Source organism: Athene noctua, chromosome 8 (assembly GCF_965140245.1).
Source record: "Athene noctua chromosome 8, bAthNoc1.hap1.1, whole genome shotgun sequence".
Classification (NCBI taxonomy): Eukaryota; Metazoa; Chordata; class Aves; order Strigiformes; family Strigidae; genus Athene; species Athene noctua.
The window spans coordinates 24,671,139-24,698,927 of record NC_134044.1 but is presented as its reverse complement, the minus strand read 5'-3'; the positions used below and the strand labels follow the sequence as shown (position 1 = coordinate 24,698,927).

Genomic DNA, 27,789 nt, shown 5'->3' with positions numbered 1-27,789 from the left:
CAGGCATCTCAGCTATGCAGACTATTGAAAATCCCAAGTATTTCTGTTAGTAAGGAACAGTGAATTTGACAGCTTTTTTTCCACTTTACTCGCTGTGCCTAACAACGGAGTGGCCAGAGATGAAACAGAGACAAAGCAACCCATGTTTGTGAACATGTGCCAGACTCTGCTGGCCCAAGACACTCGATGCCCACTGCAGTTCAATGAGAACTTGGAATGGGAATACCTGATAATCTCCACTCTCTGGAACTGGGGAAATCCTTAAGCATGTTAAGCACTAATTACAGTGTTTAGGCTGGGCTAACTTGACTGCTGTGACATCGGGATGTTAGGTGATGTGCTGCCAATTCAGAAATTCTTTCACCACTTTAGGCTGTTGAATGATAGTGAAAATACCTCATGGCACCATGACAGCATTGCTGTAATCCATTGAGACGGGAAATGTAGTTTCACAGTGACCTGATTTCCTCTTCCTAGAAAGCAAAACTTTACCTTTTTTTTTTACAGTTATGAGGGAAGAGCGGACAGCAGGGTTATCCCAAAACAAAGCAGGATAACTAGAGCAAGATGGCTGCACTGGGCTGAAAACATGAGCATTACTTTGCAACAGGCCAAGGCCGTGCTGTGAACACACAATGTATCACGAGGGCCAGACCCAGCCATGCCCCCATTAGCTGCTAGACCAGGCCTTGCTGCGTCGGGTGCCGTCTCCCCCATGGTACACTTCTGAACACGTGTCCTGCTCCTGCCTCAGGGACCTGCACGGCTGCTTCTTGCAGTACATCAGGGATAGCACCAGGCAGGCTTAGCTTTTGGAGTTTAAGAATACTAAACGCCTCCCCCTTTCTATCCAGTTAAATGGTTTGTGACCATCTGCCGAGTTCTCAGTGTCACACTTGTTTATATCTACTCTTCCCTCTGTGTAGACCTGGGGCAAGGTTAGTAACAGAACCAATTTTGGAACAAAATAGTTAAAGTTGCATCCCACACAGCATCCACTGGTGAGAGATTAAGGTGGATTTTTGTACTTTGCCTCATTGTGACTCCTTAATCCAGCATATATTCCAAAGAAATAATGCCATTAGAAGATTAGTGCCGCAAGTTCATTTGAAAAAAAGGATTTGCAAACACTGAAATCCTATATTCTATGTACTTAATCACTGAGTATCATTTTGGGGATTTCCTCTCCCTTTAGTAGTGTCTCTTTCAATGAAACCCAAGCAAAGTAGCAACTCTGTTTTGGATGGCCCTTTTTATCCATTAAAGGAAAACAAAACTTCAAGCATCTGGTTAAAATAATACAGAATCTAAACACACTGGACTAAACCCATCCTTGCTGTCATACAATCCTTGCAGTTATACCAGGGAGGCAGTTGGCCCAATATTTAGAATTTAATTGTTTGGCATATTTATCTGCTAGGGATTTTTAATATTCTGAGTCCTGCAACATGTAGCAACACAGTGACCCTTTGTTTGCTTCTAAGGCAGCTCCCCTTCCCCAGCTTTGCTCACACCCAGTGAAGCCACTGCTCCCCTAGCTGTGGGAGGAGGACACTGAATCACTGCCTCGTTATCCTTCCTCCCTTTCCTTAGCAGGCATCTCTGCTGCTGTTTCCCTTTTCTGCATGACTGTCACTGCCTGCAGCAGCCTCCATGGGCTTCTTTTGCTCCGCTTGATTTGTTGCAGGCTGCCTTGGTGAAGTGGGCAGTTGCATGGGCCAAGAAACTGCTGGGGGTGGAAAAATGCTGACTTTGCCAGTGCCAGGTGACTTGCTCTCGGGCTGTGCTGACTCAGAATACACGTGCCAGGAGCTGCTGCCAAATGAGGGCTGGGGAAGACTGGCCTGCTCCAGTACCAGGTTCACTGCCCTCATCTTTCCCAGTCATGTACATCAAACCATGCCCTCCACAGCTCTCTCCATCCTCTCTCTCCTGCCCTGTCTCTTCCCATCATCCCCAACTTTGACCTTGTTTTGACCCCTTATAACTGAGGCAGCAAAATTCAGCCTTGCCTACATAGCTGAGAAGCCTTCAGCTGGCACTGATGGTACGTTGCTAGCGCCGCAGGATCTGTGTCATCCACTGGTTTGATGTTGACTCTCTTTACACGGAGGCAATTCACAGAGCAGTAGAGATTGGCATTAGGGCCTGAGAAAAGCCTTCAGAAGAGACTGCACACAGGACGGGCTGGAGGGACCATTCCCCAAGCATGAATGGATGCAGCTGCAGTCACTAGCAGGAAGCGCTCTGCAGAACCCAGGTGAGGAAGTGTAGCTTGGGCATCCAGGCAGAGCTCAGCAGTGTGCTGCCATCTGAATAAACACTTTTTACATATATTCTTATACTATCAGAAATATTGTGCAACACTGACACTTCCCTGGAGCAAACTAATTTCAGACTTCCCTGCACTGAAATCAGTGTGCATGCCTGAGGATTCAACTTGAGCCAAAGTGAGTAGTCTCATAATTGCCTACAAAATAAATACTTGACCTTCTGATTTTAATGGCTCATCGACCTACAGTAGTCCCTGAGGCAGCTGTTTAAAATACATTTCACTGGGTTATGAAAACTAAATGCAACCCCTTTGTTCTTTATTTATGTACAACCACAGACTGATCACAGGAGGGCTTAGAAAAAGCACTGAGAACGTACAAAACCAGCTAAAACATTGGGTTCAGAAATGCATACACCTCTGAGTAACCTTAAACAGTCCCCTAAACTCAGTGAGACCTTTCATAGGCGGAAAGGGTGTGGAAAATTTTGAAATTTCACTGCACTTTTACACTTTAAAACATAACAAAAAGTCAAGCTATGGAAGTCTGGTGCTAGCATGCAAAGGTGGGCTCTGCCTGACCTGAAGGGGCTGCACACTTGGCAGGACAGTCTTGCAAGTGCATGTGCTGGATGAACTGGTCATGACCAGAGGTGTCCAATGGCCTCCATTACCACTCAGAGCTATAAGAATTTCAACCTGGCATATACCAGCTAAACATGAACTGTAGAATTCTAAAACACAGTCTCTTTTTTAAAGATGATTTGCCTTACCTACTGTAAAATAACAGCAATGATAAGTAGATGTTTCCAATTAATCTCTCATATTGAATATGCATTTTGATTTCCATAAAGAGCATGACTAAAAGATCTATTGCAGCAAATGCATATTTATATCCACAATGCAGATATTTTTAACACTTTGATATTACTGAGTTACTCTTTTTTAAACAGAACTACACAAATTAAAACTTAAATGTTTCATTCTCTATTACAATATACTAGTCTGAGGAAGAAGATTTTCAGGCTGGAAAATTCTTTTTGGTTCAACTTATGCCAGGATTAATCCCCTTTCAGTTAATCATTTACATGAATGAGTAATCTGCAGAGTTCATACAAGGCCTACAAACTATATTAATTACTAGAAACCTAATTAGAAATCAACAGAGTCAAAGGATCAGTGTTGCTTCCATACGGTACCATCTGGTACAATGGGTCTGGATAGTTCAGCAAAACCCCCATTGCTTTCTGTGGAACTTCATCCTGAAGATGTGTTGCCAGAGAGAGCAACTTTATGCTGATATATGAGCTAGTTGTAAAGCATTTTTAGGGTCATCCTAAATGACAGCATCCGATTCCCTGTATTTTAGGTTATTTCAAAAGTTAGTTCCAAGAAGAGTATTTACTCAATTTTCTTTTTAAATGCAATACCAATGCAGTTGTAATTTGCCTTTCCACATACAAAAATACCCCAAATCCATATACATGAAAAAAATCCCTAAACAAGCAAATACAAACATATGCCATAAAATGGTTTAATTAAGATAGTAGGTGTGTGTATCATCATTTGCTTTGTTAATTCTTACTCAAATGTAAAAAGGCACGTCCAGAGTGAAATTCCACAGATGACACAAACAGGGTAGAGCGTGGCTTCTATCATCTCTGGCGTGTGTGTGTGGACGTGGTAATTATTACCAACTGATTTGCTCCCTCAGCATGCAGTTAATTTGAACATTTTGACTAAAACATTTCAGTCCTGTTAGCCAAATAAAAAAACAACCCAAGTGTTTGAAAACTCAGCTTGTATGGTTTTAAAGCCAAACCTTTCCAAATATTTTGACTTGGGGACACAAAATCCAGTCTTCTTTCAACATACAATGTCTAGTCAATTTAATTTTCAAAGGAATTTAATGGTTAGCCATATTTCATCACTTAGATTCACTCATTGGCTTTTGGAATTGAGATCAGCCACTCTAAAAGTCAGTAGCTTCAGTTTTGTCCCTGTTCAGGCCCAGTTCTCTCTGATTAATTCCCAGATTTTCACCGAGAATGACAGAGCTGTGTAATTCACCTAGTCTCTCCAAAATTCTCTCAAGAGCTGTGGTAAATGTAATGCTTTTCCATTGAACAGCCAATTGTGTTACAAGCTGTTACCTTTCCAGTGAGTATTTGCTGATCTGGTCCGTATGTATTTAGTAGAGGTGAACACCGAAGTTGGACACTTCCCTCAGTGTCCTGCAACTCAGGAAGGAACAAGAGCACCCACCCTGCAGCAAAGGGCTGAGAATTGGAAAAAAATCTGCACTCTAAAGGAGTGCTACAACTTAAAGGACATTCTGCATACCCTGGATGTCAGATGATTACAGGGACAATGAGACACACTTTGCCCATTCCCTTCCGTAGTTATTTTTCAATTTCTTGTGAGTGGACCCAGAGAAAAGATCCTGTGTCTTTCTAAGCCAGCTGTGCCACCATAGAGTCCAGTAACTGTTTCTAATCCCAGGATCCCGGAACACCGCTTCTTGTTGAAGCTCATTCTTGGATTCACAGCCTGCCAGTCCCAGACTTCCCAACCCATCCATCAGACCACCCTGTTCCTTGACTCTGCTGCCAGTTGTAGACATGCTACTCTTCTAGTTTAAACCTTTTGTAGTAAACACTGTAGTGAGGCTTAAAGAATTTAATATGTATGAACACAGACTTCATTTTGGAAAAAGAATGATCTGTGATAAAGTTCTGGATCTGTCCAGCTCATTTCATTACACAGAAATAAATCTCTTCTGTGCCAGAAACCAAAGGTTAGATGCCACAAGTCTTGCAGAGTAGCATGCTCTCTCTCTGAACTTCCCTCATTTGGTAAAACAGGAAAAAATAAACATATAACCTTATTATATTGCTGGTTTTGTTTCTATTTCAGGAAGTAGTTTTTCTGGTATTGAAGTTCTTGTGGTTTTCCTGAAATGTGATTCACATGGACTAAATATCTGATGAAAAATGGATGCTGATGCAAGACTTTGCTTTTAATTTATTCAGGCAATGCCGTATCTTGCAAACCATTTGCTTCAACCTCACCCAGACAATCTTGAAAAATCCCAAAAGAACTTTTTTTGAGACTGTATCTACTCATTACATTTGAAGTCACAAGCTTCTATAGGCAGTTACAGACTGAGTGGACTGAACACAAGCTGAAAATTATCTTTAAGCCTGGAATGCTTCTTTGATTCCTTGTCTGCCTGCATGTGCAAAGATCCGGACAACCACATGAAAATTACTCTCAGGTTCTTTTAGCTGGTCTCTAGTTTTTTTGAAAGGAATTCCTAAAATTATTTTTAAAACCTAGTATTGGAAATTTTTTCAATGATTCTGGGTGTGATTTTCTTCTTTATAAAGAAGGTCCTGACAGCAATAAAATACCCATGATAGTATTTACAACAAAAATATTTAGAGAATCACAGTCACTTTAAAAAAAATGTTTAAATAATCCCACACTAGATACTATATATGTATCCCATGCTATATTATAAAACAAGTTGTTTTCTGTAAGGATGTGCTGAACTACAGTAGAATTACATCTCTTTGTTAATGATAACACTTCCATGAGAGTAATTTTCAATAGGAATGAGTCTATTTTCTCCAGGTTTAGGCACTATGTCAGCATTTGAGAAAGGATGAGGGTCAATTTTTTGTTGCAGTGAGCACCTGATGAACCTTAGGCAGGTGAATAAGGGATTAACAAACATCAACCTTGACATCCCATCAACTGACATGTGTATTAGAAAAAACTAACCAGTCCCTGACATTTTTAAAATCTGCCATTTACTGGCCATCCATTCTGAGAGCTAACTCACTGACAGTGAGAATTAAAGGGTAAATTGCCAGCTTGAGCAGTATAACCATCTGATCCCTGTGTTAGCCTCACAATATGCTTAACAGGATTTCCATCTTCTAGTTCCCCCCAATCCAATCGGATACACAGTTCTGGGATAACATGGTTCTGGGGTAACTGCTTGCCAATGGTCAGAAGTACATCCTTTCTGAAAATCAGTATAAATAGGTAACGCAGTGAGTGAGAGCTAAGCAATTGTTAATCTTCTCTCATATTTCTTGTTGGAACAGGAAGATTTTAAGTGAATGCATCAAGCATCTTAAAAGCTAACAAGAGCTTAGCAGGTTAAATGTGAAATAGGTTTATCAGATCAGCATAGTGCTCTTCTCGTAATTATGTTTTTACAGCCTGGTTAGGGGATGGTATTGGAGAAGGGCTTGTGATGTCAGAGTGGGTAGGGCTTAGAAGCAGGGATGAGGGCTAACCAAGATAAATTCAATCTGTATTTAAAGTAAAGTCAGCGTTAGTTAAGGCAGTTTTTGACATGTCAATCTTGATGTGTTTTAAAAGCTGCCAATCACATTACTGAGGCAGCTTGTAAGGAAGACTTATAGTGAAGGCACATACTCTTGGATGCTCATGGTGTCTTCATTTTACCCAAAACTAAGGTCTTCACAATAGATGTAAGTATACATGGAATAAAAATAAAAAGTGCTACTTTTTAATGTAAATGGAAATGCAACATCTGCTAAGCAATACCAAGAGGCATATGATTTTTCAGATTGACAGGAAAGACTTATCTCACGACAGAAACAGCACAGATCAAAGCAGACTTCTTCATGGTGTTTTTCTTTAAGAGCAGAACTGGACTTCAGAGAGTAAAGTCAGGAATTGGCAGGGGTGATACAAAAAAAGTAAAGTATGTGATTAACAATGTTCTGATTTCTCAGCAATCTGCTATATCTATTCTTATGGGTATATAATCCTGCACATTCAGGTGCAAATGTTGTATTTAAGACAGACTTGATAATTTTAGAAATATTTAAAGATCTATTTCACAAATGGAGAATTTTACTTTGGGCAGGCTTGTCGCATGTTCAGTATTTTTCTAGAAAGCTCTGGATACAGATCGAGTTGTTTAATGTATACGCACAAATGTTTTACTGTCTTGTCTAACCGAAACAAAATATTCTTAAAAGCTAACTGGTTGTTAATATATATATATATCTTAGTGCTAATTTATCTTTTTAAGGTATGATAGAAAACCCTCAATATTTTACAGATACTTCCTGGAGCAGTGCATTTTATAAGTCAGTGTGCAATCAGAATTAATCAACGCTATCATCAGATATATTTGGATGTTTTAGTCTGACATATCTACATTAGATTTATCTAATTAAAATTTTGCTTGTGTGTGTAGACATTGTAACAAAACCCAGTGCTAGCAGCTTTGTGGAACACCAATGTATGCAGTGTGATATATTTTGTAAAAATAATATCAAAAAGTGATGAGGGTTCCTTACATCTTGTTATTATCTGAATATGTGGGCGGAATTAACTGTAGACTGAGAAAGGCTTGGGCACTATTATATTGCCTTTGGAGCTAAAATTTCATGTTCCTCAATTACAGAATATGCGAATTTCTCATCTCCCCAGTGCCCCAGAGATACAGAAAGAGCCAGAGAAAGGGGCAATCCTAACTCAAGTAATTCTATCATGGTCTGATCCTGCACTCTGGAGCTGAAAATGTTCAGTGTGTTCAGATGCTGATTTCTGAGCCTGTTCACAGGATCAGGGGTGCAATTTCACATGTTAATCTCACAAGGGGAAAAACTTTGTATTAAAACTTGTGACTTCATCTATGAGTTGGAAAGTAACAGTGGTTTTAGTATCTGACATCTGTGACTTACTTATATTTTAACATACCTGCACATATTTTTTAAATAAACGTGTGCTGTCTTTTGCTTTGAAATAAAGAAAGCTAACCTGAAACAATTAATGATAAAAATCTGCACCATCTTGTTTTACCTTAAATGTAGATTTGAGGAAGTCCAAGGGATATTGCTGCAATATTTAATATCCTAACTGAAGAGGAAAGGTACTGAGGATTCAGTACAAGTTTTCTAGATTCAAACTCTTAGCCAGTGAAGTTAGAGTTGCTAAATAGTTTTAAATAGTCTTCCTAAGACCTGTTCCTCTTTCCACTACCCCATTTCTTTCGGCACTAGGAGTGTTGTCATTAGCACTAATATTTCATGTTGAAGTGAGACACAAATCCCACTAAAATGCAACTGCATTTCATTTGAAAGTACCAGCCTTGCTCTCCAATCAGCAGAAAGCTTTCCATCCCAAGACTTCCATTTCCAGTATTCAAAAATAAAAATGATAATAAAACCATCCCAAACTTTTTTTATACTTTAAAAATGCTTAAAAATTTAAAAATACAGAGTTTAGTTTCCCTTTAACTGATCCCACTTACGCCACATTTGGCAATCTTCAGGCTTCTAAAAGAATCAGAGGCAAGAGGATAATGTTTCAAATGTCATCCCTAATTATGAAATAAACCCACAAGGAAAACAAATTACATCACGCTTTTATCTCTGTGTCTATAACTGATGTAACGGAGAGACCCATCCCTTGTGAACAGCTTCTCCATGTATCAGTTTGTCAAGATACAGGGTGGGTGTACAATGCCACGCACGTTTACACATGCGTGCACACACCTTCTCTGCTACAACCGTTATCTTCATTAGTTCTTGCTTAATTATTTTACTTAGTTTTCAAAAGGCATAATTAAAGCACTCAGTGTGATCCCAACTGGAGTCTTTGGGTGCTGCCACAAATACAAAGGAATAACATTAGTACTATGGATCTGCAGAAACTGGTCCTGTGGTTACAGCACGGAGCTGAGGCAGGAGTGCTGAGCACAATTCCCACCTCAGCTGCTTCCTGTCCTGTACCTGTATGGCTCCAGGGCCAGAGCAAGCAGCAGAGCTGCTTCTTCCCCCGCCCCCCAGCTGTCTGTCTCACCCAGTAGGCTTTGAGGGCTCTTGCTGAGTGTTTGTGCTCAGCACAATGCATCTTCTCCTCTGGTTTTAGTCAATGCATTAAACTGACTGTTGCCTTAGTGGCACACAGGAATAACAGCTTCCCCTTGCCCCCAGCCATTCCAGCAGGAACAAGATGAACTTCTATTATGAACCTAACTAGTTCCTGAAGGATTGAGTTTGCCAGTACTAAGCCTTGATTTCTTCCTGAGACCAATGTGTTTAAAAAAAACCCAAAAAACCAAGTGACTTGCTGCTTGTAATCTTACCAGTTAGCTAGTTCAAAAATGGTGAAACATCCGTGTCCTCATTTCAGTGTCAGGCATGCAATACAAACTCTACTGGCTGATACATACAGTAGAAATATAGTTATTTTTCTTTCTGTAGGGAATGTATCGTTCTCAATCCAGTTTTAGGATTACACTCTAATCAGAGTCTCTGAACAGTCCGTGCCCACGTATCTAGGATTAGAATTTATCCCTACAGCCTCTCTAGTGGTACCTTACCCCAATTAAGACGACACTTTTCATGCTCCTATATGACATAATGTTGGTATAATTGCTTTCCAGAAGTAATTTATTTTGCTGACTGTGGGTTCTTGAATAAGTACAAGCTCTAGCTTTAGGATTCTTAGCATAGGTTTAGGGCAAGAACCCTTGATACTACAGTTAATAATGTTAGAGTATTAATAATATTGGAAAATTCATATATTTTTTAAAACATCTGATTTATCAAGTAGTCAGGAAAGCTTTTTCTAGAAAGGGAGGCAACAGAAATTAAGATGAGACTATGTATGGAGTTTATTCAGGTATTTCACTCACAAACACATATACCTGTTTATATTCTATGTTTAACTGATTTCTGACACAGATTTACTCGAGCATTTTAAACAGTACTCAGCTTCTTCCAAACAGTCTGTGGAGTCATTGCAAAGGTACACTAAACACTGGGTTTAAAAAATGCCAAAAAATTCCATGTATTGTCAATAAAAGCAAAATTAGTTAATGAAATCTTAATTCATTTAACTAAAAAAAAAATCAGTCTTTCAACAAGTCTCTATTGCACATAAGACTATACTGTATTTTGCCAATGCAATGAAACAGACTGCTATAGACATTTTGAAACTCTGTAAGGCATGATTAGATTTGCAACTGCTTCTGGTTCATGAGGTTCATGTCTTGCCACTTCTCATCTAATAAATTGAGACAGAATTAGTACTGGGTGAGTGGTTCTGCCTGCTGCCAAGAAGGGTTTGCTAAGGCTAAGACTCTAAAGGTAGAGATTAACTTGTCTTCATCCCTGTAACGTGCTGGACAGCCAGGATTTGTGCAATAGGATCACAGCAGAGCCATATATGAATGTAACACTGGACAGCTGGTGTGTATGAATTTACATGAACCCTGATGTAAGATTTTGAGCTACTCTTAAATCCCAGCTAATATATGTATCAGAAGTATACTTTCCCTGTTCCCTCAGAGATCTTCTTTTGCGATGCTGGTTGCTAACATGCTAGTTTTTATGGAAACAGTATGAACTAAGTACCCTAAATTTGACCTGCAAGTCAGAACCCCAGCTAAGTAACCGAAAAAGGTGTTTTTCTAAATGGAATAACATAGATTAGTCAAGTCCAGTATCTACTCCTGACACAGGGTTATACACAAGTCTTTACATTAGGATATTAAGCTAACTATTTATCCTGTCTGATCTATTCAATACTTCCCTGTACAGGAAATTCAGGGAAATAAGTAATTTAATGCAGATGACATATACATATGAAATATGTCCTTTAAGCAGAGTTCACACAATCTTGATATTCTAACATTAAGCTAGGAAAAAACAGATTAGCATTTCTGCGGAAAGCTGAAAACTTTTGCTACAAATACCAGAGTTATTTTTATATATCTATATAAATAAGAAGAAATCCAAGCTAAATTAGCTAGGATTGACTGGCACACCAATGAAAAAAACCAGAACGACTTCATGGACCAACTCCAGTGAAAACCTCCATAAGAAATCAAACCCTTCTTTTGTCTCACAACGATCCAAAAACAGTCAATGGGAGCAATAAACTAAAGCTTTAGTTGAAGAAGATACCAATGAACTTCCAAGCCACATTATTCCTTTACTTTTTTCAATACTATCTCTTTTCCATGTCAAACTAACAGACCACCTAAATAGCCTTTGCAAGGAGAAGTTGCTTATGTGATGCACGTTGTCTGAATGTTGCTCTGTGAATCTTGGTTATTATCTAATAATCATCAATAAATACAGATCAACTCCACTGTGGATGTTGCTGTATAAGGTACATTACATTCAGTGAGAACTCCAGCATTTAAAAGAAAAATCACACTTTTAGAAAGAAAGATTTTAAGAATGGTCTTAAATAATTTCTGCTTCAGCTCTGAAAGGAGGATGAGAGACTACCTGTCAACAGACAGTATGTTAATACTTCACATCCAACAGAAATCCAGACTTGTTTTGGAAACTGTACAGACTATACAGAGAACACCACAGGGATACTGGTGCTACTGGTTTCTAATCACAAATCTACCATTTGGTTGTTGATAGATGGCCGTCAGAACAAGCAGGGTATATGGGATCCCATGTAGAGGTGGTGGATTTAGGTCAGAATAGTCTTTTCCCACTAGGTTTTCCATAGTTCTACACTTCAAAGTCGTATCAAATAATTTTAGTCACAGGTGTGATTTTAGGGGGGAGTGGAGTGAGGGGTGTTACTACAACAGTAAAAGTGTAGAAGTACTAGGTAGACCTGATAAAGAAAAGTGTCTTTTACTTGTACATCTTTTTCCCACACAGGGACAGCTTCTCTAGAATAAAATGCATTCACAGCTGTGATTAAAACAGGGGATTGAAGCATTCTAGCCATTCTTGAAAAGCCAAAGTGGTACAGCTTGTCAGATATCTGACAGAAAATTTGTCAGAATACTAGCTTTTAGATTTCCCCCCCCCCCCCCCCGATTTTCTGGAATAAAAACGTCAAAACCTCCTGTTTTTTCCATTATGTTTATCTGAACCTCTGCTGGTTGTTTTGCACCTTCATATTCTCTAGTCAAGTGCACCAGGCAAAGGCCAGGCTGTAAGGAGGTTAGCATGAAGTTTAAAAGTGAGGCTTTGTTTTCCAGAGTATTTAATACACGGTCGCTCATCTGTGAAAGAAAACCACCTAAATGGCTCCCTGGACCAATATGGTAGGACAAATACCATCATCCCAGTTGCCATCTATTTTTTGAGCTGCTGTAAAGTTTAGTTCAGCATTAAATCGCTTTAGTACTGAGCTTTAAAATGCTTTAGCAGCTCAGAAGCACTTCGGCAGCTCAAATGCTCTTCATGAAGCACCCAGCATCCTAAACCACTTTAAGTCTAAAGTATCCTAAAAAAAAGGCAAATGGAAACATGTCCAGCAGCACATGTTCAGATACATATGTCAAGAACAAATGACATGGTGTTGGTTTTGGATTTGAGAGGGTTGTCTGCTTCCAGAAAGACCTGAATCTTGGCCAACATGAAATCTAGCACTAACAATATTTACAAATGTAAAGAACTTTGTATTCTGAGGGAACACCAGTGGTGTGGTCCAAACAGAGCCTCTATTCCCAGTCTGAATGGCTGAAACAACTAACTTGTCTACTTTTTAAAACTCCTTTTGAGGCTGAGACCAAGTATCTTCACTCTACCAAGGAAATGGTAAATTCCTGAAGCATGTGAATTAGATAGATAGCTTTCCCTTAAAATTTTTTGTAACTCACCAATAGGTTAAAGGCAACAGAAGTTATTATAATGATTACTCTAATTTATAATTGTCTTGGATAACAGTACAGAATTTGGTTTGGATAATGAATGGTTTTTAAAGTTTGGTTCTCTTTTGGAAAAGGGCTGGATGTGAAAGAGGGCATTTTTACTGTTCCTGCTTACTGTTTTTCTAAGGAATTTTTGTATCCTAGTTGGCTGGTTTAAAGGTAAACAAACCACTTTGCAATTGGATCCATCTTGTACTCACAGCAATGCTAACATCTCAAACTCTGATCTCACCAGTACTTGTACAACACCACTGCCTTTGGAGTGGTACCATATGCACAACTGGTTCCACAGTTGGATTTTATGACGCCAGTGCCATTGATCACAGGCACTGACTTTGTAAGAGTAGAAGCAGGGGCAACACAGTCTAAAAATGAAAATATGTCTCAGCCTGCAAAGTAAGCAAGTTTGACATAAGTGTGAAAATACACGAGAAAGACCTGAGCAAAAGGTAGGTAGAGTTCTCAGGGAAGGCTGACATTTTAACATAATAGCATCATCACAACATGCTAAAGGCAAATTGGCAAGTAAGCCATAAAAAGTCAAAGCATCCAAAGCTCTGGATGGTTTTGGCCATTCGTGCTTCAGAGATCGCATCTTTGTGGAGTGATTATTAACATGTATTCAGCAGCTGCCAGCACTCAGCTGAAATGGGAGGTAGCTGCTGTCAGGGAATTTCTCAGTGATGGCTTCCCTGCCATGGGATTCACAACCCAAACTAGACCCAGCAGAGAGCAGTCTGCTGCTTTTAGTGGGACAGTCAGTCCTCTTTTCCTTGCACCTTGTTTCTCAGTGATTCCTCTTGCTGGCTTTCATGGAGAAGTTCAGAAAGGCATGATTCACCTGAGCTCTCTGACCTCGGTAGATTCCCTGTGCTGCTCTCTGCATTTCCAAGGTGTCCCTCACTGTTATCCATATCAAATGCCAGATGGACTCATGGAGCTGTAACTCTCCATCTACAAGATGGGAACACTTAAGCATTACATCCTCCATCTTTCCTAAGAGAGAAAGAATCCATCTCATCACAGCTCATGTAGAAGAAAATTCAACTCCTTAATTTCAATTTACTTAAAAAAAAAAATTGATGTGCAAATCTAGTTTGAAACAAATGTACAGATGCCCCTGCTGCCTTTAGAGCTAGCCTGCTCCCTCTGCCAGCCCCTCAGCTTAAAGCATTCCACACAGGATAGCTTTTTAACATCCAGGCTGTGGGTTATTGGACTTGTTTCCTTTATGACCTATCTGCACAAATAATCCTGCTGTAGATCATTCCCCCAAAATCCTGAGCAGGGCATACTGGGGTTACCCCAGTATCAGGATAATTTGTAATCTAGTCACCTTCCTCTTTTTAGGAAGTTTCTAACTGCATTTAGAAATGCTCACACAATCCACCTCAATGCCAGTACAGCTATTCAGATATGGATCTGTAGCGTTTTACTTTGTAGTCTAGATTTCTACTCTTCATCCAGCTTTATTTACCTGTACATATACAGATAATTAGTCTGAGCCTTGCTGGTTTTATCACCATTCTGATCATTACAAAGCATGTTCTGTTACCTTTTTTACTTCATCTGGCAGTCTTAAGGGGCTGATGTCATTTGGAACATATTTCTACTCTTTCTTTCAATCTGTTTCACTTAGTTTACAGTAGACAGGGCTCCAAACTATTACAGTTCCCAGATTAAACTAAAGATACCTGCCTTCCTAAGCATGAGCACATGTCACTGTTCTCAGGGCTGCTGTGATATACCAGGGGCTGCAGGCAAAACACTTTGGTTTTATGTCCTTCTGAGCAGCTGATATTTCCCAGTATCCTGAATTTCCTTGCATGGTAAGACCCAAGGCCACTGAACAACTCAGTATAAACAAGGGCAACATGTGCATTGTCCTGAAAACTGGAAGTTTGTATATGGTAATCAATACAATCCACAAGCACTGATGGGTACAGCTGTGACTGGCAGAAGGACTACCAGTTTATCTGAGAAATAACTTGCATAACCTGCTCTGTTTCTTACATTGTGGAATGTTTTATTCTTTTCTTTGGGCCTGCTGATTCAGATCTTTACAGCAGAAAAGTTGTGGCTGCCTCCTTGCAGCATGACTCCACGAGATCACATAAGAAAAATCTCTATCCTGGGGGAACAAGGAACACTAGAAGAAAAGCACTTATACCGACTAGCAAGTGGCATGGCAGCAGGAGGTAAGCAGGAAGAAACCCAACTGCATGTTTGTTCATAGGACTGCCAATATCTGTACAACATACAAACAGCCAGCAACAGGCTTAATGTCTTTAAAAGGCGTCTCAAATTCATCTTAGGAGTAACTGGAGAAACATTTATCTTATTAAAAGTTAACATTGGGGATTCTTGGCATTCAGAACTTGATCAAGAGATGCTAAGCATCTGAAGAGGCAAGGTCACACAGGAACTCAGCTACAAAAGCCACAGCTGGACATTATGTCTGGCTCACCACTGCAGGCTCTTCTTTCTAGAGCTGCTGTCTCATGACAAGGCAGGTTCCAGCTAATAAGATTTTTCTAAAAAATAAATCTGTATTAGAAATGAAAACTCTCTCAAGCAGAGAATCTATTGTCATCTATTTAATAGTGATATATGAATTATTGTTGATTGTAAATTGTCCTTTTGTACCCTTGACTGCACATCCTGTTTATTTTTACTGCAGTTTGATTATATAAAAAACTACATTATTTAAACAACATGGTTAAGGTGGCAGTGGAAATGTATTCTTTTTTAGTTGCTATTAAAAATTAAAAGTATGATTTACTAACTCATACTAAAATGCTGTCACTTGACAAAAGACGACTTTTCTAGTAAAGTCATACTGCAGACAGAATAACTTTCTAATTTACTACATTGACAACAGAACTGTATATGCTTTGTGTCAGAACTGCGGCAGCGGCAAGAGATGCTAATGAGAAATCAGTTGATGGCAATGAACCCCCAGCTAATGGGCACAGGCCAGCAGAGGATGCAGGCAATTCCCTCCCAGTTTGAGCCTCGACTGGTAGACAGGTATTTTGCACCACTTCTCTATTACCACACTGCCATTAAAGAATAACTGTGCATGTGCTGTACCTGAGTATATAAAGATCTTATTCTTAACTAAACAATGTCCTTTGCATGTCTGAATGTACTTTTGTCCTCCCAGAGATCTGTTACCTTCAACTGAAATGATGGCATCAGCTGACCCAAGACAAATCCATATGGCATCCCACCTCGGACCCACAGTCCCACAGCACACAAACATGCCAAACATTTTGTCCAACCGTGTTTACCCAGGCCCAGGTAATGAAGCGCTGTCTGCATCCTGACAAGTGACACCATGGAAATGAGAAAGCAAACTGCACCTATTAGATTTCACAGATTTATCAGTGGTGTCAATAAACAGTTTATTTTCTTTGGAAAAAAAAGGTCTCACTAAAAGAAGGCAGTCTGCCTACCAGAGATTCTAAACCGTGCCAGTTTAAGTCTAAACACCTCCATTGTAGCTTTTGTTAAATACACTGTTACAAAATCATTTGCATGTTTGTGTCCTCTCCTTCTCCTTTTACATTTTCATAACTAAACAAAAAGTTGTAGCTAAACATATTAGTTCAATCAACAGCACTTTTGGGTACATTTAACTCTTGCTCATATATGAGCATCAACTGCTTTAAAGACTACTTCACTGACCATATTCTTTAATCATAGTATCACATGCCCTCTTAGTCATGTAGGGCAACTCCAGGTCCTTTTAATAAAGGCTCAAAATTACAGGGCACAGCTCCAAGGAGAAGGCTGGATACCACAGCATGGCAACACAGCTGTGGCACACATGTCATGCTGCACATAAATTTATACATCACTTCATACAAAGAGGTCATATCTTAAGGTTCCTTCTTTGAGAAGAGTGAATACGTTCTCAATGCCACACAGGTGAATAAACAGGAATTTCTGGCTTCAACTTCCCCCCATGTCAATCTCAAATAAAAAGATTGCCTCAAGAGGCAACGTCATTTAAAATTACACGGCATCTAGGCTGGAAACAGTCTTGAAGGAACAGGTTCGCTTTGCTTAACTGTTGGTTATTATTTTCTGAGCAGCTATATATACTTCAAAGACATAAGTCACCAGATAAAACCACCCTGCTGACTCTTTCCTTTATGGATAATGGCAGGTATCCCTAACTACAGATCTGATCCTGCAAACACCTGATGCAGGACCTTCATGCTTCTACTACAGATTGCCACCAAAGCAATCAACACAAATAGGATTTAACTTGAAGTCATATCAGCTTTCCGGCAAAGCACCTAGTTCAAATCTTAAAAAACTTTTTAAAGTGTCTCTGCATTGCTTTGGGGTTTGTGCATTTGCTATTGCTTGAGGAAATAAATGAGTTTTACAGATTTTTCTTTCCTCTTCCCTTTAAGGATATAGTTTTCTGCAACCAGAATCCATGGAAGCTGTGGCCAGAAGACAGGAACTGGTTCAAAAGCAAAATATTGCCAGGTAATCAATAGCAAGCTTTGCTCTGAGGTGTGTGCCATGATTAGGGCAGCAAAAGCAGTTGGAAATCATTAAGTCACAGACTTTTTTTTGTGGGTATTTACAGCAATTGAGATACTTTTTCAAGTCAGCCAGAGAAGCAGAGGGCCCTTAAGGTCTGAAGCTACTGAACTTTCTGGTTGCCCCTATTCTGCTTTTAGCCTTAAAATAATATAAGAAAAAGAAACAAACCTCTCAGCTTGGTTAAAGAAATAAGCAGCAGACTTCAGTCCAAGCCCTTGAACTCTGGATCCAAACACCCTGAAGTTACAAAAAAAATCAGAAACAAGCACAAACTTTACAGCTGTGTGCTATCACACACAACATTTTAAGCCTCTACAGCCAGTCACCCCAAGGGCCCAGCTGTGTCTCTACCCAACCAAGGTGGACAGCTTCCCTAGTTTAACCAAATACCCTGGATGTCAGGGTGACTATAGAGAGTCCAGTTATTTCTACCAGTTTCAGTGTCATCAGTAGCTGGTTAGGTAACCACCAGTGCCCTCTCTCACAGCCACACCATTTCCCTACAGGAATTCTATTCTCAGCCACTCCTGCACTAGGCTCTGGCACAGTACTGAGCGGCAGCACCCCTCACACAGTAAGACTAAGAGAAAAGAACACATAAATTCCAAGTAGGCATCTCAAGAGAATTATGACAGAAGTGTTTTGAGCTCTTCAGTCAGCAAAGCTTGATTACTGAACTCTTCCAAGCACAAGATTTGCATTAACAATGTATTTCATATAGCTGATGTCTGCAAGCAGTTGGTGCTAATTGCTGTAAGGGGCCTCAGACAAGAATGCACCCAAGGACATAATTTTTGCAACTGTGATGGGTACATCCCAGGGAGGGCAGAGAGACCAGCAGACACCTGTGGTAATCAAAGATAAGGAAGCGGAGAAACTTTACAGACAGAGCAATGAGTCAAGATGAGGCTTTATATGAAAAAAAAAAACCACCTCAGAGTTCATGGAAAGGACACTAAGAGACACCTCTTCAACAACCACTAGGGACCACCACAGACCACCAAAACCCCCCATAGAAGCCCCTCAGAGACCCTTCCCTAAATTTTAGTAGCTTGCACAGATATTAACACATGCATTAGATCCTCTGAATATAGGTCTGTACTTCTCAGAAATTACATGAATATTTCTTCTATTGTATATGATACATGTGCCTTTGTCTTTAGACATGCACATTAGGTGGAATGATCCCACATGTATCCAGCACTTGCAGGAAAGAATGCCTGCCTTCTAAAAGCTTCAAACTAAGTCTTAGAGTTTTGAGTTCTTTTGAGACCAAATTTACAGCAACACTGCCACATGGCACAAAAGTCTGAGGAAAAACAAGCAAAATAGCTATCAGGAAACATGCCCATCACATATACTCTCAGTCCACCAAACCCAGAAAAACCCCAACCTAAAAGATATGAAAAAAACCTTTTACTCCAGTCTTTTACCATCCTGGCAACTTCTGCTAGCTTCACACTGCCTGCTGCAGCACACATCACCTTTAAACCTTGCATCTCCTCCTTTCACCCTTTATAGAAATCAGGTGTTGGCAAACTATCTCCTGCACTTGCTGCAGCTGTGCTGCTGAGCACCTAGGCCTAAATCCTTGTTCTCTAAGGGATTCTGCCTCATATCAAAGCCCAGTCATCTCCTGTCTGCTGATTCTCAGGGGAGCAAACTCTTATCTGTGGGAGTAGTCAGGAATGTAACGCTTGTTGCTGATTTTCTCCACTTCAAGAGCTGTGTGTGAGCAGTCATAATTGGGCAAGATGCACAAGGACGTGGTACACAGACAAAACACTTCCACTGGATCTCTAAAAGCAGATAATAACTGGAGGTTGTTGCAAAGATGAAAAGAGGGCAGAGAAAAAGCCCTGAATATTATGGAGTGACCAACTAATTCCTCCATGCAACAATCACCCAAATAGATACTTTTCTGTCTGATCACTAGCTTTCCTCCAGAGAAAGCTGATGCCAGCAAAGGTTGGTACAACAAAGACACATACTACTCCTTGTACTCTCTGTATCTCACTGGTAAGCCCTCCTACCCGCTATGCCAGGGCCAGGAAGCTGGCACAGACCCTGGAGCACTGGCTTTATTCACCAGGAGGGAGATCAGTTGAACACTTACCACCAGGATCTCACCCTTTCACACCCTCAGGGCCATGCTCAGGTGCCACTATGGAGAGAGTTCCTCAACAGACTTGCTCACATTAGCTTACTCTGAATGGATGCACAGGTTCTGGAGATAATATAATTCTAGTTCTTTATCAGTTACATTATCACTGACATTTTCCAGTTTTCAGTATAATTTTCTGATTGTAATGTAAATCACTTATTTTCTTTAGTATTTGACCTTTATGACCCTGGAGAAAATTTTCCAAATCCCACACGAGCATAATCACTGTAATAATGCCTGGTTTGCCAATATACAAATAGCACTTTTATTGTCTGAAATACTACCCAGAGGCATTACATGGAAGATACATTTTATCTTCCTTTTAGTTTACTATATGCATCTGGCAGCACATTAAATATAGCCAGGTTTGCCATTCTATCTGCATTCAGTGACCTCTCACAGGTAACAATATAGGGAAGAGAGAAGAAAAGCAGTAGTACTCTTGCCTATCCAATTGTCAGAGTTTTAATCTGCTACTGAAAAAAAAAAAAAAGAGGTGATGAAGGAACTGAGTGACCCTAACTGCTTGTGCTCTGTGTGTCTCTCAGAATGGAAATGGAGATGAGTGCTATTTTTCAGCAAAAAGAAATGGAGAAGGCTCATCGGAAAGGGCTGCTGGGACTGGAAGCACCTTTCCTTTACCATGGGATGGCAGCTAGTCCCATTGCTTTCCGTGGCAGGCACAGACTACCTGAAGGCCATCTTCCTGGGGATTTATATGTTCATCGTACCACCCTCGATGAAATTCATGGCAACACCATGCTCATGGCAACCAGCCCGTACCCGCCAGTCAGCACTTTGCAAAGGGAGAGGGGACGTCGCCCAGGGAGAAGAGCTGGAAATCACAAAACTGCAGACTGTAGCGCCAATGGCACAAAGAACCAAGCTGATGACAAAACTACAGACCTTGCTTCAGCTGCAGGGGATGATGAGAAAGAAGACAAGAAAGAAGCAGAAGTGGAGACACCAAACAAGCATGAACAAAGCAAAAACCAGACTGAGCCACCTGCAGTTGCCAAAAACTGTAAAGAGTTTGAACAAGGCTTGAGAAAAAACTGTGCTACTCATGAAATTTCTACTGAAACCAACAGCTGCAGCAACACAAATGAGAAGGAATCTAATAGCTCCTGTGCTGCTTTTGATGACAAGTACATGTACCCTTCTGCAATCCCATTCTCAGCGTTACCATGTGGATTTCCAGTTCCCAGCAACCCACTGCTACCTTCAGGTTTGTCTCCAGATTACAGTTAGAGTGTCATGTTGATATTATTTATTTTTATTGAGTTGCTCTCTTATTTCTTCTCTCTCTTTCAAGCAGATTTTTGGTATGATACAGTCACAGCAATTAAATGTAGAATTCACATGCTGCAAATAGCAGTAACTTGGTAAATCCAAGTCAGCAAAGGTAAAGAATGGTTTTCCCCACCTGCAAACTGTGCTGCTTGCTGACATAAGGTTTCAGTATCGTAGGTAACAGTGCTTTACTTTGCAGGACAATGCAAATGCACAGCAAAAAGTCACAAAGCAGCCTAACTGTTTCAGTGCTCTGTGCCACAAACTATACTGCTGTCATCCTGTGTGTGTATCATTCCCTGGGGAAAACACACTTGCCACCCCTAAACTGTCAAGTTAGCAGCACGTTGAGATTCTTTGCAATTCTGTTCAATGTGTTACGTTCTCTCCTCTCCTGATGGTGTGGGCGAAATGCACACAGCACGCAGCAAACTGATCATAAACCCTGTGTGTGTCAAACAGGACAAGGAGTCTGCACTCATTTAGGAACAAACTTATCCCTGAGACTTGGTCTCCCCAAGAGCAGAGCGTAAGACACAGGTCTCTTCAAGCTCTGTACAAGAATTGTCATTTCTAAAGCTTTGCAGCTCTTGTTAAATGCACCAGTGCCAGTGGATGAGCCCTGCAAAACTTTCCCATTACCTGAAATAAGAACAGGCTGGGGTGTTTATCCAGGATCATCTACCAAAGAAATACTGTATCACTGAAAAATATATAATCGTAGAATCACAGAATCATTTAGGTTGGAAAAGACCTTTGAGTCCAACCGTAAACCTAATACTGCCAAATCCACCAGTAAACCATGTCCCTAAAATGCACATGATGTATTCAGTTCCTGTCTGCAAAAGGAATTTCAACTAAAATAAACAAAAATGCAGGATGCAGTTGTGAGCTAGCCTCTCTCCTCTGCCCATAACTTTTCCATATGTCCTTGCAACTCACAGTAGGCACTATGGGCTAGCAAAGGCTTGGTTCTGTTCTACTGAAATATTAGTCAAGTTGAAATAACAGTAAAGTCTAAAGAATCAAAAGCATGGGATAATGTATTCAGTAGAGAAAATACTGCAGTATGATTTGTATGTGTAGTGGTACATAAGGTGCCAGCAGTAAACAAAAGAAGCTACCAAAAGAAAACCCTCCAGAATCAGCTACTACTGACTATCTGGTGATTTTAGTGTCTAGGATTCCCATGTCTGCCTGTGACTACACACTGCTGTTAATGTATTAGGTTCTGGAGAAGTATAAAAATTCTCATGTTAACAATCATTTCCTATTGATTTGCCAGCAAAGTTCTACAAACCTAACATTCGTGTTTCCTCCTCAAAGGAGCACATGGCCTGATCCTGAACGGAGAAGACATTTCTTCCATTGAAGACATTCGCAAGTGGACTGTTGATGACGTGTACAACTTCATCATTAGCCTCCCAGGCTGTTCGGATTATGCTGAGGTGATTCTAAATTTCCATCACATTTTCAGATCTTTAGGACCATCTAGATTTAAAGGTCATCCGACAAATGTAAATGCTAGATGTCAACTGGTTGTCACAAAGTTACAAAGGTAGTTTGTAAGTTTTCATTGTGCTTCAACACATGAAGCCACTTACTTCCCTTAAGAAGTAAGGAAAGCTCAGCAGCAATACAATAGTCAAGAAAAGAATCTTAATTTTTTCACTCCACATGCCCTGCACAGTTTTTATGCAGATTAAAGCAATTCTGCATTCTTGTATATTTGTATAACTCACCTACCACCCCTGAGCTCTTACAGGCATCTCTCCATTTGACAAATAAAATATCATTAGAAAGGCAAGAAAAGAGGTTGAAATCTTGTATATTCCTGGTAAAGCCTTAATAAGACCAACACTATTCATTATTCTTTCACTGGTAGCAGGCTGCTCACTTCCTAAAAAAACCCTAAACAAGTAAGTAACATTGAAACATTACAAAGTTCCCACTTGCCAAGAACAAGTAGATAAGCTACAAGCAAATGTGCTGATATCCAAGCACCTGAACAAGAGACATCATGCTGCAGTTAGGAGACAAATACAAAGATAAAACAATAAAATTATTAATTCCTCCTTTTGTTGCTTATGCCTCAGGATTAAGCATAAAAAATAACCAATGAAGTCTGTTTTAGCACACCACAACGTGTTTTATCATTTCATAAGATATTTAAAGATCACGCTATTGATGGAGAAACCCTCCCACTGCTGACAGAGGAACATCTCCTGGATACCATGGGATTAAAACTCGGACCAGCATTAAAAATCCGCTCTCAGGTACGATCATTAAATGTATGCCAAGATGGCAAGTCACAGGGATATGAAAGAGTCAGAAGCTAACAGGATGAAATTTCTCCAATTAAATTTTTTTCTTACTGATAACTACCATAATATTAGGAGGAAAGAAATTACTCCAGCATAGTTTGCTTTTGCTTCTCTGCGTGTTACAACAACACACAGAGAGACACTAAGGGGAGGTTAAGACTGACTGAGAGACACTTAAAGTGGAGTCAGGATACAACAGCACCGGGGACCAGGCTGAGGTTGGAAATGGAAAAGATGTGTTTGACGAATTAAATCAGTTTCACTCCTCTTTTCCCTTTCCAGCCAGTAAGAACTGCTCTGGAACACACTTGCTTTTGCTCCAAGCTGGCTTTTGAACCATACTAAGTAGAGGTTTCTACAGCCTTTCTGGGAACATAATCATACATGTTTCAGGGACAGGCTGTCCCTCCATGGTTAAAAGTTTTCTGCTCTTAATTTCATCCCTTAATATCAACTCTGTGTGTTTCTGTTGTTGCCTGGTTCTTTCCATTTTCTCTAACCCCTCCCTCTCTCACCCTTCTTTCATTAAATCCACCCTCTCCACTCCTGGCTGGCAGTTTACCTCCCATAGTTGCATCCATGGGTGCTACAGCACCTAGAGAGGAAGAAGAGCCTGCTGTCAAGCTCAGCACACTGGGCTGTTTCCCAAGCTGAGTATTGCCAAGCTCCTTCCACAAGAGAGAGTGAAATTGAAGAGATTTTTTTCACTTTTGCTAACCACTGATAACCCTTTGAGATGGTTGGGATCTCCTGGATGTCCCTGGCATTGCTACATGACAGTCAGCCTTGATGTCTAACGGCTTTAACACTATCTCAAGAAGCAACTGCCGCAATTGTGCTTTTGTCTTTAAAGGTGTCTCGACGTCTGGGCAATGTGTTCTACATGATGAATCCTGCTCTGGCTGTGCCCCTGCCACCTGCTCCAGGCAAACCCCCAGATCAGCCCTCTGACATAACCTCCCCTCTTCACGGCAACAGCAGCGGTGATATGCTGGACAGTCCCTGCTCTCAGGACCCAGAAACTTCAAAAGCAGTGGAACAGATCATTTCAGAAAGCAGGGAAAATCCATGTGACTCAGCTGGATCTCAGGCTGGCTTCCAGATGATAACTTTCCAAAAAAATTGAGCTAAGTCCAGGATATAACATGTTCTTAATAACACAGGAACCTCTAGTTACAAAGTGTTTGAGAAGTAGCTACAGCCTGAAACCACTGTGTGACTGGGGCTGAATGAAATAAACCACAAATGCAGCATGAGGAAGTGTGGTATCTGAAAGGCATTTAAAAAATGCAACTACATGTTAGTGCAATTATTTTCAAGTGCAATTCATTGAAAAGCATACCAGTACAGTTAATGGGTACATCTAATTTTTCATTAAAGCCCACTGTCATCACTGAAATCTGTCAAGACTCGGAGTGCACTGTCTTACAGTGTGTTCCCGCGGGCAGCTGAGAAACTATAAGGAAAAGTTACAGCTTCCACACATAGCTGACTTCTGCTTCTGTGGAACAAAATTCATGCAGAAAAATTATATTGGGAGAGTACAAAATTACCCGCAGAATTACCTAGACTCAGCAATTAGAGTTAATTCCATTGCTATTCTAGAAATAAGCCTTTCTAAGTGCCTGGGAAGGGTATGCAGCATAGACAAGATACACAGATTAAACCCTGGACATGAAAATATCGTGTGTAACAGCAATTTTAATTATTCCGAGGCATTCTTATCACCCGGGTTTGAATTTGTTTTGTATGACTGCACAGCTGAGTTTAGGAGGAAGCATCAGGAGACTCTGACATGAAGACCAGTCACTGGGACAGGAAGGTTCCTGCAGGGAGCAGGCTCAAAGCCACCTGGTTCCTGCCGAACTCTGCCACAGACCCGTCCCCTCAGCTCACCTGGGCAAGCCAAGAAAGCCCTTCACTCAGCAGCACGCACAGTGCCCTTCATTTTGGAAGAGGCCATCAATTTTAGCCTGAAAGCTCCCTTTTTTCTGCAAAAATATGGTTTCCCCTCACTTCTGCTACTGATGCTTCATTACCTCACAGCAAACAAGAACCACAAAATAGAGTTTTTAGCTGGGGATAAATCCCTAGCGCTTTACTGTGATTCCTGTGTGAATTACCTTGCTCCCCTCTTTGGAGGTTTGGTCATATACTGGTCTTCCACGTAGGCTTTGGAAGTCAGTATACTTCCACTCTCCTTGCAAGAATACTTCTTTACTCCGAAGGACACACAAATATTTTTGATAAAATTAATATCTGTAAATTGAGAGTTGCTAGATTGCAGATCTGCTGTATATAACTGCTTTAGATTCTCTCCCTTTTGTTTAGTTTGTGTGGCCTCAAGTACTTCAGAACCAAGAGATACGCTGCTGTTTAGACAGTGAGTGTCTAAACACATGAGGAGGGGAAGTATTCCCATATTTTAGACTTTCACTTTAGCCTGAGATAAATTGTTTTATATTTATATTTGTGCACTAGATAATATATGATTAGATGTTTGCAATAAGATGTTCATCTTACTATACCATTCAAACTTTGCAGCCTTCAGAAGGGCAAATATCTATGGTACGTATTTTCTGAACTAGCAAAGTCTTTCTGTGAAAGGAGTTGAGCCTGATTCTGCTTTCACCGAAAACCACCACTGACACCAATTATGGCAAGTTTGGGCTCTGTGCATGTATCTCCAAATATTGTAACTCGAGTGTATGATTTAAGGGTTAACCAGTAAAATCCAGTAAGGCCCATTGCAAAAGCATGGTTTGCTATGCAGCAAAATATTCCAAAGCTGCAGACAGACCCTAAAGTAATCCCCTCCTAAGTGAAGTGTTGACCTTTACATCTGTGATCTGGTGAAATAATGGGAGTCTTTCCCAAGAGTCTGTATTATGTCTTATGCATCATCTTTGGGTATTTTTCATATAAGAAACTATTTACTGAATACTTAATAGTGTTCAACAAAAGCAAAATTATAATCTGAAGCTGGAAAGTTTGACTATAACTCCGTAAGACTGCCGAAAAGAAGTACAACAGCAGTATTAATCTTGAAACAGCAATTAGTTAGTTCTTTGTCTCAATTAATTAAAAAAAGTGTTGACCTCTGTTCTCTTCATCAACTTTTCTACATTTTTTTCACGGCTTTAAAATTTAGTAAGGCAGCCTGGAGAGTTTTATGTTGAATTTGGTAATGTAAATGTTTACTTTTTCAGATTCTGGATGAAACACAATTAATGTACAAAATCATATTCTGTTTGAAATGCTTTTACCTATTATTTTAACACATCTTGGATTAGATACGCCAGAAAAAAATGTTTTACTTTTACAGTAGATTTAACTATTGTGACTTTTTTTTTTTTTTTTAAATGTCGGCTGTTCATATACCGCAAGGGAAAAAGAAAATATGTTTATATAGTAAAAGTGCTTGTTCAAATCAAAAAACCAACAGGGACACCAAATCTGTTTAGCATCTAAAACAATTTCTAACTTTTCTTTTGTACGATGGACGATCATGTTGACAATGTCACTTATTAAACACTGGTTTTCAAATGGCATCCTACCTCCTCATTGTAAGAAATATTTGACTTAATTCACGTGAGACCTTCACCCTGGAAGAATCTCCGATGCGTTTCTAGGTCAATGAGGCCACGAGATGTCGCTGCAAAGCTACGAGAGGTTATCCACTACCCTTCAAAGGGAGATGCAGCAGGCTTGGAGTACAGGTGGCCTGGTAAGAGCAAGGATATCAAGAAACTGAAGTTGTTTTTGTAAAGTAACAGCAGAGGAGCTTGACTTGGAATCCCATACGCCAGGGAAGAAAGATTGAAATCTGGTTCTGAAGAGTGTGACTATTTTTGGAAATGGCTCAAACATAGACAATGCCAAAAGTGGAGAAAGCTGGGATGCAAACTTTGCAGTCTGGTACTACTTCTGCAATTAAAAAACCCCGTATAATCCTTTGCACATACTGGGCTCTTCTTCCCAAAATGACAAAAAGAATGACTTCATGGCTTCCTGTACTGGGGTGGAGTTGTGCCAGAGCAGCCAAAATACAGTAAGGCCTGGACTGCACACAGCCATAGAGTGAAACAGGAAGGAAAGGGGTTTACCTAAATGGACATAATCAATTCTACTTCTAATGAAGGAAATACCACTGCTTTCCTCTCCTACAAGCACTTCAGAGAGAATGAAATAAAAAACCCAGGTAACAATTAAAAAAATACATAGAATAAGTAGACAGACCCATATTTTCAGACTTTGATGTATTCCAGGAATTACATTTATAGGTAAACATTGGGGCCTTACCGATTCTCAGCAGCTACATGTTCTTTTTTGATTTTTAATGCTTATTCCAGCTGCAAAGGGGTGTAGCTAGCAATCACCAGTATGTAAGAAAGCTGGCAGAACTCTACTACTTAATGACTTTCTGGTGCCTATGCCACCACTGTATTCATTTTTTTCTGCTATGCCACTAAAATCACAA

The 27,789-nt window shown here is 40.1% G+C and overlaps 1 protein-coding gene across 1 annotated transcript; it reads left to right on the top strand.

The window, feature by feature from the left end:
• The first annotated feature begins 6,623 nt into the window (after nt 1-6,623).
• SAMD7 (sterile alpha motif domain containing 7) lies at nt 6,624-27,458 on the top strand. Its single transcript, XM_074911976.1, has 9 exons — nt 6,624-6,780; nt 15,019-15,160; nt 15,866-15,992; nt 16,129-16,265; nt 17,390-17,468; nt 20,241-20,920; nt 22,312-22,433; nt 23,151-23,261; nt 24,163-27,458. Exons 2-9 carry the CDS (start codon nt 15,058-15,060, stop codon nt 24,433-24,435), a joined length of 1,632 nt encoding a protein of 543 aa, XP_074768077.1. The 5' UTR covers nt 6,624-6,780; nt 15,019-15,057; the 3' UTR covers nt 24,436-27,458.
• The last annotated feature ends 331 nt before the right edge of the window (nt 27,459-27,789 follow it).